The sequence below is a fragment of the Rhinolophus hipposideros genome (assembly GCF_964194185.1).
Source record: "Rhinolophus hipposideros genome assembly, chromosome: 3".
Taxonomy (NCBI): domain Eukaryota; kingdom Metazoa; phylum Chordata; class Mammalia; order Chiroptera; family Rhinolophidae; genus Rhinolophus; species Rhinolophus hipposideros.
The window spans coordinates 24,120,261-24,137,098 of record NC_138049.1 but is presented as its reverse complement, the minus strand read 5'-3'; the positions used below and the strand labels follow the sequence as shown (position 1 = coordinate 24,137,098).

The following is a 16,838-nucleotide window of genomic DNA, read 5'->3' as shown; positions in this document are numbered from 1 at the left end:
ATTTAAATTGTTTTCAAGAATCAATGAATTAGAACATAATTAAGAAATTATAAATAGTCAAGTGTTTTTTACATTATTCAGTTATTTGTAGCATATCAAGTGAGTTAAAAACCTATATTAAATCTTAAAGAAACCAGAGATTTAATACAGATTTTTTTCAAAACTATTTTCCTAGATTATTTGATAGCAATTTTAAATGATGGAGTCTAAATAAATATCTCCTTTTGGTTTAGTATTACATTAGTGATTCATTTTTTTCTCCTCTCTCCTTTGAGTTTTTGTGTAGTTATACAGGGATACTTACAATGACATAAAAGCACATATGAAGTATTAAATCCAAATTTATCTTCTAATAAATGTGTATTTGAGTCCATAAGACCACTTCTGATCAATCATCACTTCAGTGATACTTAGCATTCAAATCACCATGAAACATAAAAGGAGAGGAGAAAATATATGTCTTTAATGATTAAATCCAAGCCTCTCTAAAAGTCCTGAAAGTAAATATCCTTCTTTTAATGGTGCACCTAAAACAAAATGTTCTAGGTCCTAGAGTATAATTTGCTTAACTGTGGGTAACAAAGAAAGAGAGGGCCAATCAGAAAATATGCCATCGGGCAAGGCCCGGTGGCTCAGGCGATTAGAGCTCCACGCTCCTAACTCCAAAGGCTGCCGGTTCGATTCCCACAAGGGCCAGTGGGCTCTCAACCACAAGGTTGCCAGTTCAATTCCTCGAGTCCCGCAAGGGATAGTGGGCAGCGTCCCCTGCAACTAAAATTGAACATGGCTCCTTGAGCTGAGCTGCCGCCGAGCTCCCGAATGGCTCAGTTGATTGGAATGAGTCCTCTCAACCACAAGGTTGCTGGTTCGACTCCTGCAAGGAATGGTGGGCTGTGCCCCCTGCAACTAGGAAACAGCAACTGGATCTGGAGCTGAGCTGCACCCTCCACAACTAAGACTGAAAGGACAACAACTTGACTTGGGAAAAAGGCCTAGAAGTACACGCTGTTCCCCAATAAAGTCCTGTACCCCTTCCCCAATAAAATCTTTAAAAAAAAAGAAAAAGAAAAAAAATATGCCATCACTCAATTGTCAAGGAAAAGGGCACTCCTTGAAGGGAATGAGTCTCCGTTTGCTCTAGTAACCTGTCAGGGAGGATGAATGACTGCAGTCAAGAGATCAAACTCTGAAAGTCAATAGCTGTGTGTTCAAATCCGAGCTTGCAATGAGCTTGGGGGTGGGGGAGGTGGCGCTGAAGGGATACATTCCAGCTTTCAAGGTGCTTAAATTTACCTGACTGAAAAACAAGTTCACAGGACAATTTACAGAGTAGTGGTTCTCTGAATTATACCAGCTATATCATCAGTGTTTATTAAGCACAACTCGTGAGTATGGGTTGGAACTAGCATCAACACAGAATTTAATGGGAGAAATCATATATATGTTCAAGAAATGAAGGAAGAGGATGAAGGAAGAGCAAGTGGGAGAGGATGAGACAGGGATAATGTTTAGTGCTCTAGCAGGGTTATCTATCCAAGGTAATTTAGTCTCAGCAGAATTTCAGGGAAAACTGACCAAATATAGCATTAAAAAAACTAACTACATCATGGAAAACTCCCAAAAGATTTCTGTTCAGACAGAATAGATGTCACACACAGTAAAGTTTCATTTACAGAGAAAGCTCCCAGAAAAGTTTTGGGGAAAAGGAAGGTGGAAGAGAGATAATGATGGAATGCCACCTTCGAAATAAATAGGTTTCTTTGCCCAGGGAGGAAAAAAGAATAACAAGCAGACTGCCAAATTTATATGCCTAAAAGTTATTTTAGCACAATTCCAAATGACTTCTCATTTAATTTACATAGTGTGTTTTGTGAAAGAAAGTGATTGGGATGGGGAAAGTGGAGTATTAGAGAAAAAAAATACACATTAATTGTGTCATCAGCTCAACAAACAGGAAATGAATTTTCTAATGTATAAACACATTGGAAAGAGTGCCCCCCCCCAAAAAAAAAGCCAGGGACCAGTGGCATTGATATTACACACCACAAGGAAATTTCATTTTATGTAGAAGGGTTAAAAAAAAAAAGGTCATTTTGATTAATATTCTCCCTCTATAGCTAATTCCTGTTGGAGTAGAATAAAAACCTCCAAAAAAAAAAGTTAGGAATTAAATATTAAAACTTAAGGAGTTGGATAAAACTATCAGCTGTATTTTTCATTGCAAACCATGGAAAGAATGACTCTTAAGATGTTATTTGCCATTGTAGAAAATAAATTTCAACATTTCTTCCTTTCACATACCCATATTAATTGAAGGAGACTTGAAGAACTAAACGTGATTGAAATGAAGGTGAAAGCTGATGGCCATGATGACCCCGAGTGTGCTAAGAATTTGCAAGTTCGAGTTGAGCACCAGCAGAGCGCAGCCAAATGGGAGGTGATCTCATTTCACTTTAGAATGAAAAAGCCCTATCACCGGTACTTGTGGCGCATCACCCAGGTTATTCAATACCAAATAGCCTGCAAAGCGTCTACGCCAACACTAGAGACTTCAGTTGCACAGTGAATGATAACAAACCTTATCCACAGTGCCTTCAATGTAGCATTTTTTATGCTGCACTGAGCGAAATATAGAGGCCACTCAAGTTACTCACTTTATCAGGAATTAAAATAGAATTGCTGAAACAGCAGACTGGCTACAGACACAAAAACAAAACAAAAAGCTTTTTGTTTAAACAATCCATAGTGCTTTGTTAAGACTGGGATCATTTAAATGACTGTCTTTTCTATTCTATCTTTTGTGTGTTGTTAACCATTAAAAAAAAAAAAAAGACATGTCTCTCTACCTACTGAAAAAGCAATGGTTGTTCAGTTTTCTGTTGCTCTGGCATCTGACTTCCATCTCACAGGTGAACAACTCTTTCAGGGTTACCATGCTTACATCAGTGAGCGTTATAAAAAAGCCATCCATGAGCCATCAAATCCAGCGTAAGACATTAAACATCCCCTTTTGTAGAGCATTTCCAATCAACCCATTCCTTATTTTTATCTTTGCTCTTTTCTCAGTGGAGAATTTAATCCATTGTTTTATCAGGTTGGGCAACTTTCCATAAGGAAATAAATTCCCCCCAGAAGAAGTCTAATGAAATACTAAATATACATATATACACACATATATATATGAAGCCATTAATGACATAATCATTTATTTTTGAAGTCAATCTAATTAAATTCACAAGCACTGAACAAGAGCACCAAATGAAGTCCTTCTCATCAAAAAACTAGTAATATTGTGGGGGTCATATTTCTATCAAGCCCTTAACACCATCTAATGAACAACTTCAACATTCTTTTGCTCCATCTCATAATGTGCTCGCCCCCTATTCCTCTATCTAGGGGACAGTGGTTGAAACCTGACCTCAGCCGGAATTCACTGCCTACCACCTCCTCATGGAACATCTCCCATTGTCTCTTTATTTCTGCAATCTTTTCCCCTCCTATGGGCTCCTTTTGTCTACAACCATGTTTTAATTGGCTCTAATTTTTCAAGCAAGTGATAATATTACCTCTACCCCTGTCACCGCCTCAAAATCCTGTCCCTTTTCTCTTTGCTTTGTTGACATCTTTTACTTTACTTCTTTGTTTCTTAAAACATTACCTGTATTATTTTTCTGCTTATAAAACTAATTATCTCATGAAATCTGGCTTACATCCAAAGATTTCCTTGAAACTGCTCTCGTGAAAATCACCAATGGCCACTTGTGAAGGTCACCAATGGCCACCCTTTCTTTAGACACTCTCCCATCCCTGAGCACCACGATGACTGCCCCATCCTGACTGATGTTCTTCCCCAACTACTCTTTTACCAGCTTATTCAAAACGCCCCAAAAGAAAGCCTTCCAAGCTCAACCCAGTGCTCCCTCATCCCTAATCTCCTCACTCCTGCATTTTCACCGGTTGTTCTGTGGCTTTGGCTCTCATCTCCCTCCTGAGTTCTAGATGACCTATCCAGGGCCTGCACAAACCCAACAGTGTGTACAGTAGTACCCTGCACTGGACTGTGAGCTGGGATCACACAAATGACAAGAAAAGGTCCTGCTCCCAAGGATCTTGCTATCAGGTAGGAAGATAAACATGTAAACACAACTATATAGCTTAGTATAAGCAGTTTAAAGGAGGGGTGTAAGGTTCTGTGGAAAAGTGTAGCAGGCATGCCAGGGTCTGCCTTGGGGAGTGTCAGGAAAACTCTGTGGAGATCTGGGCCCCTACAAGGTAGCTCTTGCAGGGGGAAAGGAGTTGAGCAGGTGTGAGAGGCTGAAAGGAGAAGGAATGAACTGGAACATGCAGTGGAGAGAAAGGGAGGACAAGACACGCTAGGACTCTCATCAAAGGACTTTATCTTTAATGTGAAGGCACAGGATCAAGAACTTAGGTGGGGGGATAGAGAAGCATGGGGGAGAGAGAGTGATTGGGCAGATGAAGCTGGACAAATAGATCAGGTCATGAAGGTTCTCCAGATGCTGAGGCAGTTAGCTTTTATCCTCTCAGTGACGAGGAGCTAGTAAAGAAGGTTTACTAAAGAAGAAAGTAAAGGTTTAAAGAAGGTTTGTTTTTTAACAAAGCAGAGGCACCATCAGATTTATGTTTTAAAGACAACACCCGGAGACAAGGGTGAGGCTCCATGATACCACCGTCATCAACCTGCACATGAGTTACTCATGCATACATCTTATCTCCCTGGCTTCCGGCAGAAAGCAGCAATGTCATTCATCTTTGACTCAGCGATAAACAGCCAGCCCAGTGCCTCACTTGTAGGGGACACAGAAAATGTTTATATCAACACAAACTTGGACTTTAGACAAACCAACTTGTCAGGACTTATGCTCAGCAGTAAATTATATGTTTGTGTCAATAAACTTCACACATGTCATCCTTTAGGCATTATAATAAATACCAAGAGGCCAATCCAGAATTTTTGAGCTTAGACAGAAACGTAGAAATCATAAATTGTTTTCCAGAGGAGGAAGCCAAGCGCAAAAAATGGGATATGATTTTCCAACGTCCCGCAGGCTACGGGCAGCGATGGAATCAGAATTCTGGTCTCTCATCTCATCTTCAGAATAGTTAATAACAACAGAACAAGATGTCAGTGCTGCTGTGGTTTAGGAAAGATGAGACAACTGTATTTCCCAGCTTGTTCAGTGGCTTTTTCAGAATAATGTACCACTACTCCCCCTACCCACAATTACATGCCAGCCTTTAAACTAGAAAATAACTTAAAATTCTATATGAATGGGTATAAGCAATTTAATGCTTCTTACAAAAAATTTAAAAGAATCTCTTTAACCAGTGATATTCTATCTTCTCCTTGCACAAATCAATTCTACCAAAGGATTCTTCAAGAAGAACACAAGGAATGAACTAAGCAAGGGGTAAACTCAGCTTTAAGTGCTAAATCATTGGTGTATTTAATATTTCCAAATGCTTATCTTTCTTTTCCTTGTCCCTTCTATAACCTGTGCCTTTTTTTTTTTTTTAAATCCAGTGAGGTACTAATGACCTATTATAAACCTAAAAATAAGCACTAAATGCCATTAGGCTGATCCATGGCTATAGATAATAGTCACACATGATGTCTCCTGATGAAGCTTCCTTTATTTCTCTTACACTTCTTTGAATTTTAATGAAATGGGGATGAGTGAAGAGATTTCTTGAGCAAGTGTGAAGCCGTCACCTTTAGGCATCCATGAGCTATTTTGCATTTCCTAAGTTAATTAGCTAAAGAAACCAAACCTGCCGTGTGCCTTTACATTCCCAGGGTGAGCCCTGTCCCTACAACCTTTTTAAAAGCTGAGGGTGCTGCAGAGGCACCAAAGGGCTAGGCTTCCTCAGTGCCCACAGGATCTGAGACCAAAATAGGCCAGCACCGCTGAGCAAGAACCTTGACTTTCAGTCCTGGCCGTGTATAAACTGCAAAGTAGCTATAATCCCGTAACGTCCATGGGCCCTGGTTTACTTCCCTACAAAATAAAAAGGGGATTTACTAATGAGAGGAGCTGGGAGATCCCTCCCAGCTCGCATTTCAGGTATCTTTCAGAGGGTGATAATGAATGGGGACAAAGGCACCTTGCTTCTATGGATGAAATGAACCTCAGAGTCCACTGTCTGTGGACTGTCGCTGTCCTCTGAAGATGCTGTCCCTTCTTCTCTCCCTCTTATCCCTCCTCCCCAGAGCATCTCTCTGGAGTACACCATGTGGGAGAGAAAACCCCAGCTAATTCATGACAGCCATTTGGGCTAAAATTTATGAAAAACTGTACCTGTATTCCATTGCACTTTCATTAAAATGCACCCTTCCCTCCACAAACACTTAACTACTTCCACTTTGAGATACTTTACATAAATAAGCTAACTTTATTCCCATGTAAACAGATACCATGATCTTTATTTTATAGATGAGAAAATAAGCTCAAATAAAAAAAACTCACAATTAAACTCAAATCACATATCCTTAGTACATAAGATAGGATTTAAACCTTGATGTGACCCATGCACTTTACATTAAACCGGGCTTTTCCTATTACAAAGCAAGAATATGAGGTTTCTGGAGTTTGTCATAGTTTCTTTGTTTTAAATTTATTTTTCAATTACAGTTGATAGACAGTAACATGTTAGTTTCAGGTGTACATCATAGTGCTTAGACATTTATATGCCTTATAAAATGATCACTCTGGTCATTTTCTATTTTTTGACCAGTAATGTTACTGGTTACTTAGATGTATTCTTTATAATTATTTGTTAGACGGTACATGTTTTATGTATTTGTCTATGTTATATGTCATAATTTTTAAAAGTGGAGGAAGAGAAAAAGATGAAAAATTCAATGTTAGCACAGGTGGGCAAAGCAGATGTTCACCTTGAATCTGTGTGAATTGGTGAATAGATGTAGCATTCCAGGAGAGGGCTCTCCGTCAACACCCACAAGGCCCTACGGAGAAAGGCATCTCCCACACAGTCCTGTGCAAAGTACCCCTGAGAGAATCTGTAGCCAAACCCACAGGGCACCTGGGATACCCTAGGGACCCATGTGCCCACGGCAGACAGAGAAAACAGCCATGGCTCCTCATCAAACCCAGAGGGAACCACGTACCCTTTCCAAGAACAGAATATGTGTCTAAGTCAAAAGGGAACTAGGAGGCTTCTTGACAATGAAAGGTAGATGCAGAGATCATAAGGTAAAGTCTGTGTCAGGAACTGTCAGAGAAACCTGGCTGACCCTACTTGGTAACCTTCTCGGTATTTTAAGAAAGGTATACCGTTCTCTAACACTGAACAGGTTGGTGTGTTTGTGCACGTGCACACACCCCCCCCCACACACACAGTTTTTAATCACCTGGTAAATCCTCAACTCCTATCCCTCCAGATACAATAAATGTAACCCTCTGACTCTGAATTAACACAGGCCAGATTCAACATTCCTCCCTCTGCTCACACTTCTTAGTCTAGAACCACAGAGCAGTCTGACCTGCTAAAATGGATTCCTTCAGGAAAGAGTGCTGTGACTAAAGAACATTTCTGACACCAACAACAGATGCTCTGGGAACTCATGCAGGCAGGGGTGTACACAGATACAGTAACTAAACGGCCTGTTAAACATACTGTGAGAAAGTATGTTTATCTCTCTCCCAAGTTGGGCTTTTTGGGGATGGAGCCTTAAAAATAACATGTCTTTATTTCAGCCTTTCATAAGCTCTTAATTTTCAAAGGAGATTTATAGGTTGTAAAGAAATAAAATCTGGACCTCTCACAGCCTGAGCAGGTCCACACCCACCCCTCAGGCCCCACTACACTGTGGCCCTTTTGATAAAGCTAAAATTACCCAGATAAAAATGTAATGAGATAAAGGTTCCTCATCATCACAGCTAGCTCTCATGAAGTTCACGAAGTGTTCAAAAAACTATGGAGGTTAAAAGGGTGGAATTCTTCTGGAAAGTCAGTAAAAACCTGAGTGAATTCTTCCTGGATAATAGGATCCATCTTCAGAGATTCACTGTTCATTGCTAGCCAGATGTCCTGTTGAGCCAAATATCAAATAACTATTTTTAAATCTAGGTACAGCAGGTCCTCCAATAACATTGTTTCATTCAACGTCGTTTTGTTATAACGTTTATGAGATACTGTAGGAACGGAACTCTTGTTTACGTCAACTAGCTTATGGAAAAGTTGGTTTCATTATATGTCCTTTTGCTGCAGTTCCAAGAACCTATCAACAAGATTAAGTGAGAATTTATGGCTCATGTTTATATCCTCATTAGCAGTAAATCATTTCCCAAATCTCTAGTAAGAAAATAAATCAACCAAACCAAATCATGTGATCTAAGAGCATGGCCACCAAATTCTATCTAATTCTCCAGAGATTAGCCAACAACAAACACCAAAGAGCTCTGTTCCATTTGGACCAGAATAGAGTGAAATTGCACACAGAAGACATCTGCTCCAGGCACTCCACATGCTGTTTCACACGTGGTGAAAGCCCATCTCTGCTCCAATGGGGCAATGGGAGAGCGGGGAGTGGGCGGAGTGTGTCCCAATGCTCCTCTCTTCCAGCAGACTGAGCCCTCTCTCCCTATGCCCACTGTAGCTCATACACTATTGTCTGTTTACTTCCATCTTGACATCAGACAGCAAGGGCAGCTCTTTAAAGTTAGATACCCACAAACATTTAACCATTCATTTAAAAATCCTGGTATAGTCCAGAATTGATGCTTAAATACTTATTAAATTGTGTCTATTATCTCCCTTTATGTCTTCACTCAAATGTAGTTTTTTCACAAAAATAATTTTTAGTAAACCTGGTCCCTATCTCCACCATTCTACTGACCACTAATCATTTCTGCATTACTTTAGTAAGCAAACGTTTACGACACTTAGGGTAATTTACAGTATTCACTGTAGCATTTCCCTCCGTATGTTATGATCCTGAAGAGGAGAGCTGAGCTCCCCATAAAAACCGACACATTTCATACAATGAGAATTAAATGATTATGAAAACGCACCAATCTGTTTAATATTAAAGAATAGTATTCCTTCCTTAAAATTACAGACAAGGTCAAGTAAGAAGAAAAGGAACAAAGTAGATTACTGACTGTGAATAGTTAGCTACCTTTCTATATTTTTAAGCAAAGATCATTGAGGTAAAATTAACTTAGACTGATAACCTGATATAACATCATATCTAATAGTGCCATATATTTAGGGGATGAATTTTTTCTTTTTAATCTTCATTGATAATGAGGCAATGAATACTTTGCACTCATGTTCTGTTTATAGCAGGTTGCCAACATGGTGTAGGGAGAGTGGAACATGAAGTTCTATACATGTGATTTATAAATACATAAATAAATAAATAAAAAGAACTCAGATACTCTCATTTCATCTCTCTCAACCACTGTTCTTAAAGTGATTATTTTTCTAAAATCTCTTAAGGAGTATTTAAGTCTAAACTTTCAAGAACTTTCCAAAATTATTCATTTTTTTAATGGCAAATCTCTTCGATGAATCATTTTAGGGCATTAAAGCAATTACTAAAGAAAGCATTTACCTTTTCAAAATTAAATCCAAGTGTAGGCAAAACCAGTGGTGATGAAATTTCATATGGATCTACTGAATAGTCAAAAAGAAAATAAAAATCAGAAAAATCTAGACACAGATATTTAATTTTCTAAGGGAAGAAAGAAAAGAAAAACTCTGATCTGGTACTTGAAAATACATGAAAGAGGCAGTGAAGCCGTTTCCTGGAGAGTGACCAAAAAACCTGGGTCTGAATATTCAAACTCACACATACCTTCCCCAAAGCACTCTCTACAAGCCAGACCACGCAGTGATCTGCTCAGAGCTCTGAGAGAAATATGAACAACGGCACTGCCTCAGGGCTTTGTCCTGGGACCTGTGCCATTTAATATTCTTAAATGAAGGTGAGCTACAAGTGGGGAAGCTCCTTGACAAAATTTACTGAAGATAATCGCTAGGACCTGAAGAGACCTACTAGAAATTTTGGTTGGATTTAGGTACATTAAGTGACCAACATCATGAAAGCAAAGGTCAAAGTACAACTACAAGGCCGTACAAAGGAGCCCGACCAACGCCATTCTTCTCATTTAAGCGTGCAGTCACTAAATATATAGGTGCCTCGGGTTAATAATGTCCTCACTTCTGGGCAGTCCGAAGCCAAGACTGAAAGATGCAGGATAATTTAAGCGTTATAAAAGATTAAAGGGCAGGACTCCAATCTAAAATGTTTGTGTAGTTCTATTCAGAATACCAAACTTATGTTGAGTCCTTTGAGAGTTATTCCTTCTCTCTCTAAGCAGAAATTATCTTCTGTCTTTAACTCCCATACAGCAATTTTTGACCCATCTCTTGAGTATTTTTCACATTGTGATTTGCAGTATAAACAAAAGTATAAATTCCCTGGGAGACAAGACATTGCCTTTGTATTCTGCACTTCTGCCAGAATAGATTTCTAACAAATGGTTGTGAAACACAGTATAGTACAGCAGGTAAGAATGTGAACTCTGCAGCCTCAGAATGTCCAAGTTTAAATCCTGGTTCTACCACTCACGATGAGAGTATAGGAAAGTTTCTAATCTTTGTGTCTCCATTTTTTTCATCTGTAAAACTGGCACAGTAACAGTAAACAGTAGGAGTATTATGAGGACTAAATAAGATCATACATGCAATGGGCTCAGAATGGTACTTGGCATATAGTTAAGTGTTGATGTAATTGGGCATACAGTGTTTAATGAACGATAGCCAGTAATCACTAATCACAGTAACAGTACATTAATGAATTAATTACTTAATCAAAGGCTGAGATACAAGTAAAATCTATCATAAAAATTAGAGGGTGTGCTCATGCTGGGTTTTCCTCATGGTAGTATTTCTCCCAGATCGTAGTCTTTCACAATTAGATAAAACACAGGACATCCAGTTCAATTAAATTTTAGATAAACAACAAGTACTTTTTTAGTGTAACTATGCCCCAATATTGCATCGTAGAAGAAAACTGGTAGAAGCAGCATCTGGAAGAATAAGAACACTGGTTGTCTATTTTAAGAAAAAGTCTCTGAAATATTAAAAGTCACCCCTTCCTCTTTTAAAGTACTTCCTCCCTTTTTAAAAAATCACTTTCAGGAAGCCCTCCTTGCTACACATTTACACCTCTTAACATCAACAAGTTGAAGTAAAAACGAGAATATTAAACTAGATACAGGACACTCTTCCTATAGTTACTACTGACCACTGAGTACTCTGCCCATCAGTTGACAGAACCTACTTACAGGTGCCCAGTTGGGTGCTGCCCAAGTTCTGATCAATCAAACCAAGATGCACTCCTTCAAAGTCTATGTGTAGGTCCCCTTTCCTCCCAACTTGAACTAAACAGAAGAAACCATTAGAAAGTATTAGCTTTAACAAATTTGCTTTGAATACTTACAGTATTCAGATTAAATTGATACTGGTGGTTTAAACTCACTGGAGGGTTTCTAAACAGGGTGGGCTCTTTAAGGACAGATTTGCATATATGTAAATAGTCAAGGTTCTACAGAGACAAGAACATATTAGGCCTGTCCTAGGCTGTATTTATGATATCTCATAAAGACACAGCATACTACATGTTTATTATAAATAGATCTTCTTTTGTAAATGATCAAATTTATGCTTTCAATTCTAATGGTCAGTAATCCAAGAACAACAAGCTTGCAGGTGGCAATCTTACCCCTTAGTACTGATTTGAGGTTGAGCTTGGCTTGGCGGTGCAGGTCCTCTACGCAGGGGGGTCTTGTAGTGGGAAGGAACACGTTCTCCTGCTGGTGCCATGGGGCAGTGTAGTGGACTGACCATCTACTCTCCTCATCTAGGTTGGAAACCGCTGTAAAGAGAGAGAATAAATTCAGGTGTCAAATTGAGCTTCATGGGCTCCAAATGTATTACATCCAAATAGCTTCTTGGTGCTTCATACATCCATGGGTAAGGGCCAGCAAGGGGGAAATAGAGCAAACTCTGACTGGGATTAACCTTAGACTGCAGGGGTGCTTTCCACAGTGTTTTGTCTCTAAAGGAAACAATGAAACTGTCCGTCATCACTCACAATGTTTTGGTAGAACCATTTGCTCAGTTAATTGCTTCCTAGCATTTTAGGCCCTCCCTCTACTCCAGTGTTAGAAAATGACTGGCAAAATTGATAGACTTCCAATTCCTACTTAGGTCCGCCAGGACGGATATCTGTTAATCATCTGTACAATGCCACTTCATCAGTAAATGTCAGATTGTCAAGACAGAAACAAATTTCTTACTGAGCGGTAGAGACCACATCTTTCCGCTCAAGCATTATTTTAAAACATCTCTGTAAAAACTCAATTAAATTTAAAAAATTAAGCATTACATTCAATGTAATATATTTAAATAGCATATCTAATAGAAGTAGAAATCAATTTGTGCTACAAAATTTTCTCTGTACGTCTCGCTTTCATAAAATACTTTTACATTAAAATGTTTTTCAAAAATTCCAATGTAATTGACTTTTCCCAACCTAATCCAATTCAACTGAATTTTCCCAGCACAAATGAGATGAAAACATTAGAGAGAAAAAGGATAGGTAATCATGAGAGAATGCTAAATCTCTATAATAATTTTCCTTTATTCCCCGCAGGACTTGGGACCTCTTTTGTCTATTTCCTTTTTCATGAAAACACAACCTAAAATGAGATACCAGTAGAGCCCAACATGAAACAATTTTTTAATGCTTTCTACATACATGCCACTGTGAGCCAGGCATAGGGGAGACTAGAGAAGCATAAGAGAAAGAAGAAACTGCACTGAGTCATTTACTGGGGGTGATAAGTCTAACACCCATAAAATCAGCAGATACTAGGCTAATTGTGCCTAGTCACACACTGGGCAATTCTTCCCTAACTCTGACCTATACTATGGAGTGCACACTGGGCATACCCATTTCTACAATATAACATATCTCTGGTAACTAGACCATAAAATAGATTCTCAAAATAAAATGAACAGGCATGCATGAACTATTGAACCTTTCCATTTGAACCTATTTAAAGTTAACTCAATGTGCCCCACAGCACAGCTACTACAACTGTCATAAAGTTCAAATTAACTAATATATGTAAAGTCGTAGCTCACTGCATAACTTGTGTAAAGCATGGTTGTGGCAGGAGCAGTGAAATTACTGTAAAGGAGCCCCTGACTTGAGAACCATCATGAAGGAGGATTTGGGCCTTTCTCAGAGCCCCTGGGATCCTGAGCCACAGGTTAGCTCTCACCCCAGGGGCCATCTTTTCTATAGCTACTAAATTCTACAAGCTTTGCTTCCAAATAATTCATTTCTTAAATGATCCCACCGTCTCCATCAATTGCTAAATGAAATAATAAATATTGAGAACTAGACATCAAGTTAAAAACAGAAATGTCCTGTGTGCTTTCTGCTTTTGGAGTTTGACAAAAGAAACATGTAAATTAGGCACCTGGCATTTCACATAACCTCCTGTTGAACAAATGTTCTGCATGGTGCATATAACTATCAATACATAAAATCCACAAAGACCTGACTTAGCTCTGACTTACGTATCTGAGAATCTTGCACAGGGGCGGGACTCACCATATGTCCCCCAAAGAGAAGCCCTAGTCAATTACAATGTTTTGTGCTGATGTCCGTTTATTTGAAAGATTGAGTTGCCACACTTCATAGCTGGAAAATATTGAAAATTGAAACTTTTCCTATTTGCCAATTACAAATCAAATCCAAGTAATGGTATTCGAGGCTGTGTAATCGTACGATCAGCTCCACTCACTGTACAGCTACCAACTGGCTCCTATGAAAGACTGGCAGTCTCTTCCCTGGCGAATCTTAGTCTTGCCAGGGCAGATTTTAATCAGTCCATCCAAACACAGCCTCCAAGCAAGGGAACTGCAGAAAGCGATCCCAGAGTGCAGTTCTTTGTTGCTTTCTCCAAAGTTTCTTACCAATGCATCCTCCCCATGCACATTTATCCAGTTTAATACATTGGTCCCAAAACCAAAAACTAAACTAAAATTGATGAACCAGCAACTATGTAAAAACAAAACCACATATTTGTAAAAATTCTACTTCCCAGGGAATGAAGAAGAGCCTGGATTAAAGAAATTTAAACCATTGGTAAGTACACAATGAAGCCACACCACAAAAGCTGTGTACTTAACAATAACTGATCGGTCTAACAGAGTTAGTTTGTCCTCCAGCTCTAAAATACAAAACAGAGAGAGCCAGGGAGTTTTACAGGATCATCCCCACCAAAAATATGTGACACATTACATTGAGGTTCCCTGCACAGTAAGCCGAAGAATAAAAAAAAAAAAAAATACATCAGGGCAGACATAAAATAAATACAAGGCTTTTATTCACCCCGTTCTTCAAAGGGCTTCTTTTAAGAACGACAAAAGAAGTGAATTCACCTAAAATCTCAACCATGAATAAATAAGACATGCTGAGATCACATAATTCTGCCTTAGAGTTACAAAAATGTGAGGTATTTGAACAACCTGGTATAGAATGGAGTTTAACTTGTGCCAATTATGCTGTTTCACACTCTAAATCCGTTACTCAAAAGAATGAAATAGTACGTAAAACACACACACACACACACACACACACACACACAGTGGGAAGAAGACAAACTACTTACTTTTCTTCTTAAAAAGTTTAATTAAAGACTTGATTTTTGCATTAATGAAGGCCACCATTTCCAGGATGCCTACAAGGGCCAAGAAATTTAAATCACATTAAAAGCTCAGTCCAGAAGGCAGGTGGCAAGCTGCATCCTTCTGCTCAGATTCTAACTTCTTCCTCCGTTCCCAAACCATTAGACATCTGCCCGGGCTGATGTAACTTGGACGTTGAGCTTATTGTCAGGCAGTTACAAACCATTAACAGTCCTTGAACCTGAAAATCTCCCACTGAAACCTAATCTTTAAGGCTGAGAGCTACCAGTGACAACATGTGCAGAAAGAGAAAGCCAATCACAGTTCTTATTTGCATGATAACCACATCAGTTTTTCCGCTTCGGGGCTCGTTTATTCAGTTTTCTCTCCAACAGATCAGAAGTTTCTCCTCTCTGGAGTCCACAGAACAGTAGATTTCCTCCTCGGAGTCAAGGTGAAGTAAATGTGTTCCCCATTTTCACTAGGCCACAATGAACGTCCAGATATTTTTAGTGGAGCCGACAAGCCTTAGAGCAAGTCTGTGTTGATTCTTTGACTCTCCAGTTAATTCAAGCATTGGAACTGATTTAGGGGGAAAAAGGAGCCAAACTATTGTTTCCGACCACGCCCCCCCAGGCTCTGCCTCCCACACCAAAGGAACGTTTACAAGCAGTAAAACTTTACAATAGAATGAATCTCCATGGAGCTTAAGTGATAACTTGGCTGCATTTTCGTGCAAATTAGTATGCCCTGCCTTCTCACCCAGATTTTTTTTTCTCTCAGCCAGCGACTGAGAATCAGCATTGTAACTGCTCCAAAGTGTGATCTTATTTATATCTAGCAGTCACAACTCCCCTTTTCCCCTAAACACTCCAACTTCCCCACTCCTAAGGAGAAATTTAAATACCCTAATCATTGTAATCTGTATTTTAAATTTAATTATCATTCAGTACCTGGTTTAAAAAAAACAAAGTCCCACAATCCTCCCCTCCCCCGCTACTGTTATTTGGGTTATTCTCTGACATGAATATATACTGTACTGAGTTCTGGTTCTTTTGTCCATTTGCAATTAACCTCAGGGAACTGGGGAAACACAAATAGAGAAAGAAAAATCAGAAATGGAGTATAAGCAGGTACTAGAAAATACATTCTGGGGTAAAGAAACAAGAACAAAAAGGAAGAGAATACAGATCAGCCAATATTACAAAAAGGAACAAAGGAAAAGAATGTTCCTTACAACTCTCCCCAATTCTACTTCATGGAGAAACAGTTTTTGAAACACATTAGACAACCTCTTATTTCATAGCTTTGGGCCAGACTTATAACTGAATGGAAAAATGTAATAATCCACTAATTCAAAACATTTAGTTTATAACAAAAGCTCTTAGTCAAAGAATAAAATTTATATGAGGGGCTCCCTCTAGGGAACGCTTTGGAATGATTCCTCCTCAAATCTTTTCCTCCTTTAATCTTATTTTTTGAACAACGACAAAAGCAAAGCAAACAACAACTAAATAAATAGAACACATTATTATCATATTACCATACACATTATCACAGATTTCCAATTTGTGTTCTTTCATCCTATACATAGCTTTACTTAAAAGTAATTATATGGCCAGATGGCAAATGAGAAAGGACTGAGACTGTAAGTTAAATTATATAGCTGCATTAAATTAGTGAAAAAATTCCCCTTAGGAAAACAAATTCAAAAGCAAGAGTGACCTCGCTCTGCTTCTATGCTGCCTCTCAACCTCATTGCCTTCGAGACAGGTAGCCGAGTGTTCTGGACAGAAGCGCTGGGATTCCTAATCTACAAGTTTATGAAGTTAAATGTCACCACGCATACTAGTAATTGAAAACAGCATGTAGCTTTTCATGTATATAACAATGGCATCCAAACACTGATTCATTCATTAAAAAGGTAAATTTCGGGCACATACATACTAAGTGCCACTCATTTGGGATACATCAGTGAGGTCCCTGCCCTCAGGGAGCTTCCGTTATTTTGACAATAAACTACAATTGTATGGTGTATTAGAAGGTGGTAAGTGCAATGGATAAAAGAAAAAGTTGAGTAA

At 38.8% G+C, this 16,838-nt stretch overlaps 1 protein-coding gene across 4 annotated transcripts in view; it reads right to left on the bottom strand.

The window, feature by feature from the left end:
• NHSL1 (NHS like 1) overlaps nt 1-16,838 on the bottom strand; it is a gene marked incomplete at its 5' end in the record, with an annotated part of 121,979 nt that overhangs the window by 46,820 nt on the left and 58,321 nt on the right. For 3 of the 4 annotated variants that reach the window (XM_081045191.1, XM_081045192.1, XM_081045190.1), the window contains one exon: nt 11,777-11,929. In XM_081045191.1, coding sequence (XP_080901317.1) covers nt 11,777-11,929 — 153 coding nt within the window. Of the gene's footprint in view, nt 1-11,776; nt 11,930-14,741; nt 14,869-16,838 lie in introns of those variants that run through there. The other variant, XM_081045193.1, reaches the window with a different exon arrangement.